The sequence below is a fragment of the Cyprinodon variegatus genome, unplaced genomic scaffold (genome assembly GCF_000732505.1).
Source record: "Cyprinodon variegatus isolate N-32 unplaced genomic scaffold, C_variegatus-1.0 Scaffold118, whole genome shotgun sequence".
Lineage (NCBI taxonomy): Eukaryota > Metazoa > Chordata > Actinopteri > Cyprinodontiformes > Cyprinodontidae > Cyprinodon > Cyprinodon variegatus.
The window spans coordinates 364,145-378,710 of NW_015150571.1; the positions used below are offsets into that span (position 1 = coordinate 364,145).

The 14,566-nt window shown below is 35.7% G+C and overlaps 1 protein-coding gene across 1 annotated transcript; it reads left to right on the forward strand.

The window, feature by feature from the left end:
* Positions 1-1,442: 1,442 nt before the first annotated feature.
* LOC107085165 (sia-alpha-2,3-Gal-beta-1,4-GlcNAc-R:alpha 2,8-sialyltransferase-like) lies at positions 1,443-9,382 on the forward strand. Its single transcript, XM_015375363.1, has 4 exons — positions 1,443-1,901; positions 4,559-4,681; positions 5,132-5,689; positions 6,717-9,382. The coding sequence occupies exons 1-4, from the start codon at positions 1,756-1,758 to the stop codon at positions 6,997-6,999; spliced, it is 1,110 nt and encodes a 369-aa protein (XP_015230849.1). The 5' UTR covers positions 1,443-1,755; the 3' UTR covers positions 7,000-9,382.
* The last annotated feature ends 5,184 nt before the right edge of the window (positions 9,383-14,566 follow it).

Genomic DNA, 14,566 nt, shown 5'->3' on the forward strand with positions numbered 1-14,566 from the left:
GAAAAGCTTCCAGAAACTTTAATATATATACTTTCAACCAATCAGCAAATAATACCAGCTTGTATCTGGGGGATTTCTAACTTACAATTAAATTCATAATCCATGACTTTCTGTCAATAAAAAAATACAATATTGAAAAAACAAGAAAACAAGCTACTTATCTATCCCCAATGTCTATAAAAGGGGTCACCAACATGATGTCCACAGGCACCAAGGGGCCCCAGGACCGCATACGGTGCCCTCAACATTTTCTTAGAACAACTCACCAGTGGGCCAAGTTTGAAATTGTATTTCATTCTGTTGCTGTTCTTTTTAACCATAGCAATAAAAATGTGTTTATCATGGAAGAAGTAGGTGGATACTGACCCCCTCTCGTTCATAAGTCAGTACTGGTAGCCCATCCTATGACTCACTAGCCATGAAGGCAGCTGTCAGCCTTAAAAATGTTGGTGATTGTTTAATTGTCTACAGGGACAGCAATTATCAGACAATTTTAAACACACCCAGCTGTGACAAACTGATGAGGCAAGTCAAGGAGCTTGTGGAAAGTATGAAGGTCTGTAATGCTGCGGGTCAGTGTCTCTCCTGGGTTACTTTTTAAAGGACATGGTGTTATCACAGCTTTCTTCACTCATAATTAAACTAAATCTGGTGTAATTATTCTAAACACGCAAAGCAGTACAACAACATCCAATGGGACAAAAAAAAAAAAAATCTGCTTTCTTTTGTTCTCATGGTTCTAAACTTTGTTTAAAATAAAAACAGGAACACTGTTTTTATCAATCCTGCATTATTCTGATACCCTAGAATAAAACCCAGTGCATCGTCTTGTCCACTATTAATTGGCTATTAATTTTTTGTATAGATGTAGCTGCTCTGTGATGGCCTCTGATGTTTACGAGAGGTCATTAGCGCACAAACAGCACTGTCAAAACCAAGGAAAGCAGAAGAAAGGCCTGAAGAAGAGTACAAATTATTCCAAGATAGCTATCAGGGAGACACACCCTGAAACACTTTCCACTTTTATTCAGTGTTACACAAATCTGTGGCAGGTTTTATGTGTTGCCTTAATAAAAACATTCCGAATTATGTTTTAATTAATTCAATCATCATAAATTAACCAATAAGAAACGTACAAAAACATGATGTCATATTCTGGGCTTTCCCAAAATGTTTCAACACATGGGAATCTGATCTGAGGAAAGCTTATAAAGTCTTATGATTTCAATCACAGGGAAATAAGATAATTGGATGTTTATACATAACCTGACTCTATGCAGGTTTAGTATTAATTCAAATCATGCAGCAAGTAAAGCTGTGTTTATATGAGGTTTACAGCCTGATTTTAACTTTATATTTATACCTCATCTATAAATAAATAATCCATCTCTGGAGGCTGTAAAAGCTTCCCTTATCTATTTCTGCCCCTCTCAGTCTGTTGATAGACAAGCTCCTCTTTGTGCTGCAGAGAAAGCTGCATCAGTGAGAGCGGGTGGAGGAGGAGGAGTGGTGCTGGCGGTAGGGAGCCTGTCGGAGCTGTGAGGACAGAGCTGGCTGGATGTTGACGCGCATCTCCGCTCAGCCTCATGATTTTATCCCCGTCAGCCTGAGCAGCCTCGGTATCTTCACCATGCGGACCACCGAGCCTCCATCTTCTGCGCCATCATACCCCTGGATGCGCTCCGATTCGCCTGCCACCATGACAACTTAAGGCCGACGCTGCAGCTTCATACTGGGAATGACAAGGATCCCAAGATGGTCCGCATCGCCAAGGCCCTGGGTTTGGTTATTCTGTGCGTCGTTGTGCTCATCCTGTCGCTTATCAGCTACGTTTCTCTGAGGAAAGACAGCCTCTTCGGCACCAACAAATACCCGCGGATTATGTTTCACGCAGGCTTTCGGTGAGTAAGGTTTTTATTTTTTTATTTTAAGGGCAGATTAAGAGCAGCTGGTGAAATGCGGACAATGGTTGGTGTGAATGTAAACAGAGTGTGGCCTATTTATGGGGAACTTTATATATACCATTTCTTATCATAAACTTCCTGTTAATTTAACGGGGAGCTGTCCAGAGTGCTGAAGTTCAAACCGTACTCGCCGAGCATCACCGTTACGATTTTCTGTCTAGTTCAGGTTTTCAGGTTATCTGCACCATTTTAGGCCCAAATTTAGACTCTGCATTTTTTTGTAAATAGCTTTAAAGTGCAAAAGGCCTGTTCATCACTATGTTGTTCCCCCGAAACAAAAAGCATTTATAGAGACATAATTTATCCTTTGTAAAATGATTCCTCAGTGGGGGAGTTCACGCACCCCAGCTGCAAAGGGAAATAAACAGGAAAGCATGTAGATACACGCAACGTAAAGAATGTTTTAACAATAACAAACATTTTAGTAGCAGCTTAGCAGTGAAATGAACATTTCCATTTAAAAGTGCAGTAATAATCAAAATGTAAACAGTGCAGGAGAGACATGGTGCAAAAGGCATTGATGTGGAAGGTTCAGAGCAGTGCAAACATATACAAATAAATATGGTGCAAAATGCAGCCTAAACACTGAGTTGAGTTGTATTTTGAAGATTTACCATGTAGTGCAAGTATGATGTTTGTGATGCAGAGTCCTGATTTGTGACTTGATTTGAGTTTTCAACAGTTCAGCAGTCAGTGATATTAATTATTATTAAGAAGTGTGCAACCCTGGAATGTTGACATGCATCTAAAAACATTAGAACACAATTTATGAAAAATACTTTTCTTAAATCAGCATAGATGTACATTGAACACTTGCTGAGTTTGTTTGGAGCAGTTATTATAGTCTAACAGCTGCTAGGAAGAAGGAGTCCTTGCCTATGCTACTGAATAAGTTTAAAAACATTTAGGTAACAAAACAATATTTTACACTTTGAACATCTGACCCAGGTTTTGAAACCAATCCTCCCAAAATGGAAAGAGTCAGCACAACAGCAAGCCCACCAAGACGTGGCCATCCACTTAAAATGACAGGCCGGGCTAGGAGCGCCTTAATCAAAGAATTGGCCAAGCGCACCATGGTAACCAGAGAAGCTGCAGAGATCCACTGCTCAAGTTAGCCTGTAGACGCCACACAAGCTTGTGTAATCTACAATTCCGGGGACACAACAAAAATGCATAAATGTACTGTTTGGATGACACAAAACTAAAAAACCAAAACAAAACTTTTCTGAAAACCTCAAACAGCAGAAATGTAAATACTTGTAGTGTTTGTTTTGAGCAGTGATTATAGTCTAACAGCTGCTGGGCAGAACAAACACTCTTCTCTGCATCTGTTTGTCACTGAAGGAACTTCAGCAGTTTCAGCAGCTTCATGCATGTGGTGGAAGACATTTTCTAACAGTAATGTTTTTTTTCTGTAGACTCCCTGTCGCTTTCTGTTTCCAACGACCTGTACTGAATGGAGCTGAACTTCCTGATGAGCCTATTGTAATATTTTATGGAGATTTTCAGAAAGGATTCAATAGACATATTGGATTTAAGCAATACGAAAATAAACATCTAAAGGCTGGAAGGAGCATATTTTTTTCAATTTAATGTTTTTCCTTGGAGATGAGGAAGAGTTATTTTTCTGCTTCATGTTTGGTTTAGGGTACTGTTTTTAATAATTTTTTTTAGGGGCAACACTATCCTTCTGGTGCTTTTGAAAGTAATGTTTTTAATGCATTGGTTTATAGATTCTTTCTGTTGTTTATTGCTGTTTTGGTTTGAGAAAACTGGGAGCTTTCCTTTTTAGTTGATTACTTTTCCTTTTAAGGATTAGTCTTTTTTCTGTGTATTTGTAAGCTTGTTGATTTTATGCTCGCTGACTCGAGGCAGAATATACCAACATACTGTTCCCCACAAAAAAACAGACGATAATCAACATTAAGTTCTGGTTTCTTGTAAATATCACAGTTCACTGTTATTCTGTGGTCTTCAAAAAAGGTTGCGTTAATACATTGGCTCTCCTTTTTCCACTTACTTCAACCTTTTTGTCTTATCAGGTTGTTTAAGCCATTTGCCTAAATAGAGAGTTTGAAAACAAAAGTGGGGGTTGGATAAACCCCCATTGAATTGACACATGATAGAGAACTGGCCAATAACCAGTTGCTATATCTTTGCATATCAGTGTATTGAAATACTATATAATACTGAATATAAATCTAACTTCAAAGGCATAGAAAATGTCTTTCCTCATAAGTCAGATTGAGTGCCAGTTCAGCAACAGGGAAAAGTCACCGCTAATTGATTTGCTTTGATTCAACACTTCTAGAAACTCAATGGAATCACAAGCAGATCTGCCTGACAAAACATGTTTGGTTCAGTATGAGATATGAAAATCTTTTTTTTTTTTCTTTTTTTTTTTTTTGTTGTTGAATACAAATCTGAAAATTGAAAATTTTACTTTTAAATATAAATGCATACATTCATACTTATGGGCAATTTGGAGAGAAAATTTAAACTTGAACAACATGCAGCCCCAAAGCAGCCTCTGGGTTTAAAACATGAACCTTTGAAAGCAAACACTGAATTTATTCTTCTGTTGTTTTTAGGTCTCAGTTTGCAATGAATTTCTTGGATCCTTCCTTCATCCCACTAACAAATGCCTTGAATGAGGAGCTCCAAGGAAAACCATCCAAATGGAAGTTCAACAAGACAGCATATTACCAGCAGAAGTAAGATTTTAATACAACTGGTTCTTTTCAGTCAATGCTAGATATTTACATAAAATTTAAAAATGAAACAGCCCATTAAACTTATAGTAAAGCAGACCAAACTTCCGTTTCAGGTCTTTATGCTAAATTCCATAGTATTGAGGGACACTTTACTTTATTTCTTCAGTTTCACTAACTTTCATACACATAATAAAATTACTTTTACAAATGGACTAATTACGTTTACAAATGGACTAAGGGACCAAGACTGTTCTTTGTTCTGATTTGGCCATTACATCTGGAATAAATAGGGGAAAGATGCAAGCCTCAGCTCATCACCCCAACTTTGAAACATGGTGCTGGCACTATCATGTAATGGGGGTGTTTTGCTGCTGGAAGAAATGCCAAAGCTCTTCATAGATTATTACATTACAGGGGAAATACTAAAAGGGTTCAATCTATGTTTTGCAGGAAAGAAATCTTCAGCTACATCGACATTCCTAAAAACTTCTCCCTCACTAAGAACAGCGTACGCGTCGGCCAGCTGATGCACTTTGACTACTCCAGCCACAAGTATGTGTTCTCCATCAGTAATAACTTCAAGTCCTTACTCCCCGAGACATCGCCCATCCTTAACAAACACTACAGTACATGTGCTGTGGTGGGAAACAGCGGCATCCTGACTGGAAGCCACTGCGGTCCTGAAATCGATCAAGCAGACTTTGTCTTCCGCTGCAACTTCGCTCCTACAGATGTCTACTCCAAAGATGTGGGAAAAAAGACCAACCTGACTACATTTAACCCCAGCATCCTTGAGAGATACTACAACAACCTGCTGACCATCCAAGACAGGAATAATTTCTTCCTGAACTTGAAGAAGCTGGAGGGAGCCATCCTCTGGATCCCTGCTTTCTTTCTTCACACCTCTGCCACAGTAACCCGGACCCTGGTGGACTTCTTTGTGGAGCACAAAGGCCAGCTGAAGGTTGAACTAGCCTGGCCAGGAAATATCATGCATGATGTCAACAAGTAAGAACATAAAATATAAAACCCTATGTAAAACACCACTCATCAGGATTACACTTTTATTTAGTCTCTTATTCCAGTTTATTTCCATGTAAATATTTACACTGTGTTAAAGGCTTAGATTACATCACAAATCTTTAATCATTTGTTAGAAGAGGAAAAAAGGCTCTCTTGTAATTTGTGCTATCAAACTATTCAGTTACCATGAACATGTTTTTAAAATCAAAACTAAAGAAATCAATGTTTTTAATCAAGATTTTATGTGGGAAAATTAAACCTATACTTTTTTTTTCATAAACTTCAGCCTCACTAAGAACAGTATGTCCCTTTAATCCAGACAAGATCTAGTGCAACTGCTTTGTTTTAAAAGTTAGAGTAGAGCCTACCTCTTTGTTATGAATTCTTGCCATAAATCCAGTTATTCTTATGATGTATCCCCTACAAAGGGTGGATTTTTCACAGCTATTTCCATTTTTTCTTCCCTTTCAATCATTCTCTGCTTTGCGTTCTTCATCTTCATGTTGTAATGTGACAACTTGTGAAAGGTTTCAGGAGTTAAAGTATTTTTGCAATAGTGTTTAGATTTATGCTGTATGTTGCTGGTGTTTAATGTAGAAAATAGTTACTATATTGATCTTAAAAACATTTTTGCCACATGAAGAACAATGAAATTTAGCTTTTAGGACAACGACTGAAGAGCTGCTTTTGTGCAATTATTTTACTGTTTTTTTCTTCTTTAAAAAAAGAAGAATTGAAGTACAGAAGAGAGGACATTAAGGTTTAAGTAAATCAAAGAATGAAAAGGACATTTTACAGTATTTTAATCCAGAAATTCTTACTTTATAATTTTCTGACCTACTAATCAACTTGTACGATTGCTTGTTATATATCAGTACTCTGATGTTTGCCAGAATCATATTAAAAATGCCAGAGATAAAGCTAGTTGGAAAAGCTATTTAGAATGAATCATCTACAATCTAGTAGAATCAGCACAAGTGATTTTTTATTGAACTTCTCATTTCTCTCACAGATACTGGAAAACTAAGAACCTCTCTCCCAAACGTCTGAGCACTGGGATCCTCATGTACACACTGGCATATGCCATGTGCGATGAAATTCACCTCTACGGCTTCTGGCCCTTCGGATGGGACCCCAACACAGGCAAGGAGTTGCCGTACCATTACTACGACAAGAAAGGGACCAAGTTCACCACAAAGTGGCAGGAGACGCATCAGCTGCCTAGTGAATTCAAACTGCTTTATAAGCTGCACAGGGAAGGCGTGACCAAACTCAGCCTAACACACTGCACATAGACGTATGAGTGCCACATTATTTCACACATCACCCCGGAAACCACCATCCACAAACATCAACTGATTCCCAACATTTACTGTGTGACATAAGCATGATAGATGAAATTTGATTTTTCATTCTGCAGAGAGACCAATGCCACTACTTCATTTCCATCTTTTTGAGTGTGTAAAGCACACAGATGTTAAATGCATTGTTGTTTTGGTAGAGCTATCATGCTTTTATGACTGTCCTTTGCATGACTGCTGACTATAGCTTGAACATTTGGCAAGAACAAACATCCCTTTGAACTGCAAGGTCAAATCTTCCAGGTCTGATTAATGCAAACGAATCACCTTTAGAACAGTGTGCTGATTAATTACACTGAAATCACTGCCTAATCTCAGGGATGGAGTTAGATCAGTGTTTTTTCTAATCAGATTTTATGCCTCCAGAGTGGTATAGTTCTTCTTTTTAGGATTTTATCCCGATGATTTGTCAGACAATCTGCACTGCTCCTTGAGATGGTATCGTTTACAAGATTGTCATAGATATTTACATATTTGTGTTTTAATTTCTATAAATAGTAAGACTATCAACCTTGAATTATGTTGCAGCTGTTCACCTGTTTCTTTAATAACTAACATTCCAAAAATAAGCCATATATTCATAAAAACACAATATTTGTTGCATTTATTGAAAATAGAGCTGTCGTGTACATTTTATACTTGGAATAAAGATAGTCCAATAGTTCCATAAAGCCAAACCAGGGGTAGCTTTTAAAGTGACAGAGGATTCTTTTTACTATCTTAAATATAGAGTTAAGTAAATGGACATGAACAGCAAACGTCGAGTAAAAAGGAGACTCTTTGCATAATTTTTTGATTCAGTATTTTGCGTACCAAAAATACATTGCAAATATATATATATATATATGACTTCTCAAAAAGTATTACATAAGCTGTGTTTTAAAGGTATATAATAAGTTACAACGAATTTTTCAAACCTTTTGGCGATTGAGCTGTTTAAGAGCTTGTTAGCTGAAAAGTCTAATTATTTTCCCCTCCTCATCTAAAGGCTAAAGTTTTCCTAAATTGACAGCTAAATCTTTAATCCTCATACATCTTTACTTCATCTTTTAAACTGACCAAAACCTTCAGTTAGGGAACTGAAACTCTCCAATTCAGAAGTTTGAGTCTTTAACGGTAATTAACAGTTTTAATATCTGATGATGATTTTCTGAACATTTTCATCAGTGAATTCATCAAATAGATTGATTTTTCCCCTAAAACCTATTATATTTTAGAGCTATTAACAAGCACCAGCAGTGACAGTGGATTGATTGATTGATTGATTGATCTCACAGTGGAGAAATTAACTTGTTACATCAGCTCAAATAGTCAAAAGAGAAGAAGAAGGGGCCAACCACAAGAAAAAGTGTGTCCACATATGACAGCTTAATATTTTTTTTTTTTTTATGTAAAACCTACTACCATTAATTTAAAACACACAAACAGTTCAAGCATATAGAAAATGGGTTTTATTTATATTGTTAAATCTTAACTGTAGTTAAACTTCCAGAGGTTCAAAAGAGGAAACCAATAAAGTGACCTATATGGGCTAACATAGAAAACACTGGAAATGAATATATCTCCAAGCAAATTGTGTGAACTAAACACATTCTTAGGTCTAACATGATCGAAATGTAAACCCAATAGGAGACGGACCTCTGATATTTTTGTGAACTACAAAATACCTTTTTTTTTTTTTTTTTTTTTTTTTTTTTTTTTAATAACAGTAGCCTATCTGGGACATTTCCATCTTAAACTGAATGAATTTTATGTGACTTGCTGCATTTTGACTAAAAGCATGAAGATCCAATTTACTAACAATGCATGGAAAGCTAACAGATATTCGGGCTAGTTTTTTAACATTTTGCAGAGGGTAAATATGGCGGTTTAAAGTTATTTCTATTCCTAAGTGTATAATCTCTAATGGAAATATTTCTATGAGACTTACAGAAACCTCAATGCTATTAAGTGCTGCGGACCAAAATCTCTACATTAATTACAATAGATGTTTCTTTTTAAGAATCTTTTCTCAGACTCTGAAATAGTCCACCAAAACGAACTTGAAATAGTACAAGTTTAGAATTAAGAGAAAATCTGCAACATAAATTTCACACAAGGTTTGCCAGAAGCCAAGTTGAACTCTTAAGCCCACATAGGGTGTTTACAATGGTCACTGAGAAATATTTCACAGTGATGCTTATTTAACCAGTAACTATTGCTGACTGATGATGTCAAATCTGAGATAATGTCCTCATTTCCAAATAAACAAACTAGGCTACAATATGTTATTGCAATGTTTTTTCTTTATACATTATTTTGCTACACAATGATCATCATTTTGATAGAGTTTTACTATTATTACATTATAAACACGTGCCAGATTCTGTGAAAAGCAGCCCTAATCGAAACAATCGACATTTTTCAGCCTTACTTGTTCAAAAGAAGCCCAATAGAGCAGAAACCAGCCCAATCTGGTATTAAATGTAAGTTTCAATTTTTCATGGGTGTTTGATTTGCTACCTTATCTCACAAAAGTTTTTTTTTATATTAAGATAGTTGTTTTTTTGTTAAAGCTTTTTAATCAAACTTAAGCATTTCAGATTGTTGAATAAATCTTTATGTCAAGTGTGAAGCATGACTTTTCCGAAAAAGATTACAACAACATTCAAACTGATAAGTGGCCTAGTTAAAGCCCACATTTCACTAAGATACGTTGGTTTCGACTTCAAACCGACCATTCATGTTTTTGTTGACTTAAAAAAATTTGCTCAATCAAGAGCCTTAAAATGTACTAATATAAAGAATTATTGTGAGTTATCCTTGCTTATCCTGAGTGTCAGCAGTTGCTGCTGCATGAAAGTGTAGCTCAGCCAGTTACTCCCAAATTACTTTACACATGTTATACATATATATATATATATATATATATATAAACTGTAGTTTTCTCTTTACTGTCTCAGTTTATCTGTGTTTCATCTCAAGATTTGTTTGATGGTCTGAAACATTATTCTGAACACAATTGCAGAAAGGGAGGAATGCTTCATCATACCACTCACTGCACATAAAAAACCCCAACATATTTAAACATTTTTCATATTAATATTTATTGATGTCATTGATGTAAAGAAATCATAGCTGTGGTTCATTTGGTTCATTTGAAGAGATAAATTGGGATTGCTAAAGCTGTATAAAAACCAAGAAAATCTTTTGTTTGATGTTAATGTTTTCCTCTCTCTGCTCCTTTTAAATAATGATTTTCTAAATGTATGACTCCTTGAAATCTCCTCATATGGATGAATTTCATTGAAACTCCACTTGTAAGATGAATGTTGGACTTTTCTTCTAGCCCAAAGTCTCGTTAAAAACAACATGTAGAATGTGTGTAAAATTTAGCCATGAAAATAATGTCTGTAAGGGTTGAAATGCCAGCTAAAGTAAAAAGCCAGAATAACAGTATATTGCTTTTTGTGCATTAAATGAACTGACACTGACATGTAATGTGTAATGTATGTTTTATTTTTGAATTGCACCACTGAGAAGTCTGTCCCAACTCCCCTTTAAGAGTCATGGACTTATGTTCTCTCTGCACGGCATTTAGTTTCATGATGCATAAGAAAGCTCGGCCGCTTGTGTACATGTCATAAACAATGTATTGGACTGTGGTTTCTGGTTTGTTTGGAGAAAAAAAAACAGTTGTCCGTAATCTGTCATAAATGTTTTAATTATAATCCATGATAAATAGCCATTATGTGCCTGCGAAATTCCTTCCATTGTTTTAGTGTGTCAATAAAACCATTTTCTTTAAAATAAGCCCAGTATTGTATTCCAATTTTGCTTAGAATTATCAAGTATAATAGGTCTTAATGCAAACTACTTTTGACATACAATTCAAAATACTTTTTTAAAGCATGTATGTTTGTAAAGTATTTATAGTTACTATTTTTGGATAAAGGACACTATATTGGAAAAAGATAGATTAAAAAAACCCATTAAGTTTAGTGACCAGAAACAATCCTGTTCAATTTGTCTGGATCTGCTGAAGGATCTGGTGACTATTCCCTGTGGACCCACCTACTGCATGAAGTGTATCGAGGAGCACTGGGATGCAGAAGAACAAAGGGAGATCCACAGCTGTCCTCAGATTGGGTTAGGAGCTTTTCCTTCTAATCACAGCTATACTGGACCTAAAGATGTAGCCTCTGATATCTATTGCACTGATCAGCAGAGCATCTGTTACGTGTGCAATGTGGATGAGCGTAAAGGTAATTACATCGTCTCAGGTGCAGCAGAGAGGATGGAGACGCAGAAGGACCTGGAGGTGAGAGGAAAAGACATCTAGCAGATGTTAGCAGGATGTAAGGCTGTCCAGCAGGAGATATAGACAAGACTGTTTACTAACTTAATAGTTCAAATCACATTCAATTTCTATTTCTAGGAAATTTCTATGCTTTTTTTTGCTGAAACATTGGATGAAACCATCAAGCTTAAGTTTTTGTGGAAAAAAAAGAGGACTTGGACACAAGAGGGCGCCATTTTCATTTCAAACAAGGCGTAATAAAATTTCAATCAATTGTAATAAATTACTTTTAAAAAGTGTGAAAAAAAATTGCAGATATAACAAAGCAAAAAATATGTAAAACAAGTTGTTGATAATTCATTACAATGCTACTGATATATCAGTAGGTTATTTATTTATTTTTTTTAATATTTTTATCATTTTTATTGAGTCACAAAATAATTTAGTGTAAATCACATTTTTGCTAAGGAGCTTTAAAGAGTTTGAACAGATCTAAAGGACAAGAGCAGAAAAACTCAAACTGTGTGATATTTACTGCTGTTTGTGAGCTCAGCTGGTTCTGGAATCCCGAATAAAGCCATGGACATTCTGATACTATGTGGAACCTTTTGATCTGAACCAGACTCTTCCTCAAACCTCTTCATCAAGATTTTAGGTTGTATTTTTTTTTAAATGTTCTAAAAAGAATTTGATAGTTGCCCTGGATTGTTGGTGGTAAATAATGAGTACTGCCACATCTCCAGCCAAGCCTCATTTTACTGATGCATATAGGTCAGAGCTCAGTTAGGTTTAATTAAGAAAGAGAAAAGGGAATGCCATCTAAACATCTGGAGCTGCAAGTTTTTTTTTAAACAATGTTGCTTCAAAAAAAAAAAAAAAATTAAAGTTTTTTTTTAAAATTGAAGTGAATTTTTTTTTGTTAAAATTTTTGTGATTGAAGCAACCTTTTTTGATTGAATAATACATAAACAAATCTAACTCCATATGTGCGTGTTTACCTTATTTAGTGGGTGTAATGATTGTCTCACTATATTCTGCAGTTTATCAACCTCCCTGGTCCTTCAATTTGGATCCCTATAGCATTTTCTCTCTAGTAATGGTGAAGATTCTCAGTCATCCAGGTCATAGTCATTTCAAAAAAAGTGAAAAACAAACCAAAACAAAGTCCAGTGTTTTTTTTTTCTTTCTTTTTTTTTCCTTCGGAATTTCCTGTCCCAGAAGCACAGACAAAGTAGATCACTTTGGTACAGCAGAACTCAGATTCAGCAGTACTTCCTCATAGATCTACCGATGCAGAAAACACCAGGATGTTGAATAGTTGTTCTAGAGTTGAATTAAAATGTTTTTTTTTTTTTCTTAAAGCCAGCAGCAGAATCTTAAACTGGATCCTGAAATCCAGCAGGAGTCAGTGAAGGGCAGCCAGGATGGGGGTGATGTGTTCACGCCTGCCTCTGCCAGCTAGAAAAGGCAGCTGCATTTTGAGCCATTCAAAGCTGATGTAGGGAATTACAGTAGTCCAAGCATGACATGATGAGACAATGGACCAACCATTGCAACTCCAGCTACCTCATGCTAGAGGCTACATCACACGCTAACCCTGTCTATTTTTCAGTTGGACCCATCCAGATCAGAACCCCTGAGACCAGCAGAGCTAATCTATTTCAGCCTCATCGTAATGTAATCCATTCCTGAGTAATTATTCATTTTTCACCATAAACTTAATGAAACTTTACTGTTTTTCAGTAGTGTTTAGTGTTTACTTAGTTTTTAGGTATAATACTGTGTGATTCTACCACTGTATTTTAACCCGTGGTCTTTTGTGTTTATTTTGCATAGTGAATAACTTATCACTCAGGCTGGATTCACTCATCTTTCAGTAGCATCCAAATGAACAGAGACACATTTATTAGGTTGGTGATTAACAACGTTGCTGATAGCCATGGTCTAAATTGCTAAGTTGGTGGAAGACAAGTGAATTTTTAACAGCCGGATTCAGGGGTCCAACCTTTTAGATTAGAGGCTAAAACCCTGGTCATTAAACAAATTACAGTTATAATACAATTATTATACTGATAATAATTTATTAGTTTTACCCTTGATTTGAAAGTCTTCTAGTTATTTAATATAGTCATAATTTTCTGGTAAACTTTCACTGCACCATTAAAGCCAAGTTTTGGGGAAATTCTGACTAGCAGAGCTATTCTACATTTGTTGAATAGAATTGTCTAACAAACCGGCAAATTGTGGTATATTGACGACATCAGCAAACAGTTAAGCTACATCCACATGAATGCTCATACACAAAAGTCAAGCTGTCTTGTGTACAAGAGAATGAGAGGTATGAAAAGGAGTCAAAATGAAAATTACTTAATTTCTTTTCTCCCAAAAATTATTAAACATAATTAAAAAGCCAGTTTTAAAGGGTTGTTTATGTAAAATACCAGGTTATGTCTCCTTTACCATGCAGACTTAGAGGTCACAACTCTGAAACAGCAGCTTCCAGTAGGTTTCATGGTTCCTGGTTTATCAGAGCCATGATTTCATAATTCCAAATGACATGCCTTCTGGATTGCCTCCCTCACTGGTTGGTTTCATTTATGTGGAAGTAAAACTTGAAAAGTTACCAAGATGGCATGTCAATGCAAAACTCAGCTTGTTTTCATTAGCTGTCTATATATCTTCTGCCTCCCTCGTTGTTAGATCTTGTTTGGTACTAAAATATATAAAAGCTATTAGTTTATTACCTTAAATTATTTATTTTTGCAAATCTATAATTTAAGGTAATAAACTAATAGCTTTTATATATTTTAGTTGCATTTTCCCAAACTTCATCCCATATATTTGGTAAAACTGTAAGGTTTATTTATTTTAAACACTTAAGGAATGAAAATTGCTGATTTTATTGTTTATATGTTTTAAATGATATACATTTAAAAAGGAAAATCAATTTCTCTTAGTTTTTCATTTAGTGAAATCTAATTCAGATTAAACTGACACATAACTTTAGATTTTATCCTATTGGATTATATTATTCATTCTTTTTCATCTATAAGTTGCTGTTTTGTTTACATTTTCATAAGTCAGAGCAACAATCACCTTTTCTCTGTCTTAGTCAGAACCTCAGACATTCATGGCACAGGGACAAAGCAACACACCACAAAATCATGAAGAGATGAAGCTAATCTCTCCGAGTGGCTGCTGTGGAAATGGCGGATTTGGTTT

Bases quoted from the DNA above. Each gene is read 5' to 3' on its own strand.
- LOC107085165 (XM_015375363.1), top strand. From the start codon at position 1,756: ATGGTCCGCATCGCCAAGGCCCTGGGTTTGGTTATTCTGTGCGTCGTT. The intron at 1,902-4,558 runs GTGAGTAAGGTT...TGTTGTTTTTAG, and splicing joins ATGTTTCACGCAGGCTTTCG to GTCTCAGTTTGCAATGAATT. The intron at 4,682-5,131 runs GTAAGATTTTAA...TATGTTTTGCAG, and splicing joins ACAGCATATTACCAGCAGAA to GAAAGAAATCTTCAGCTACA.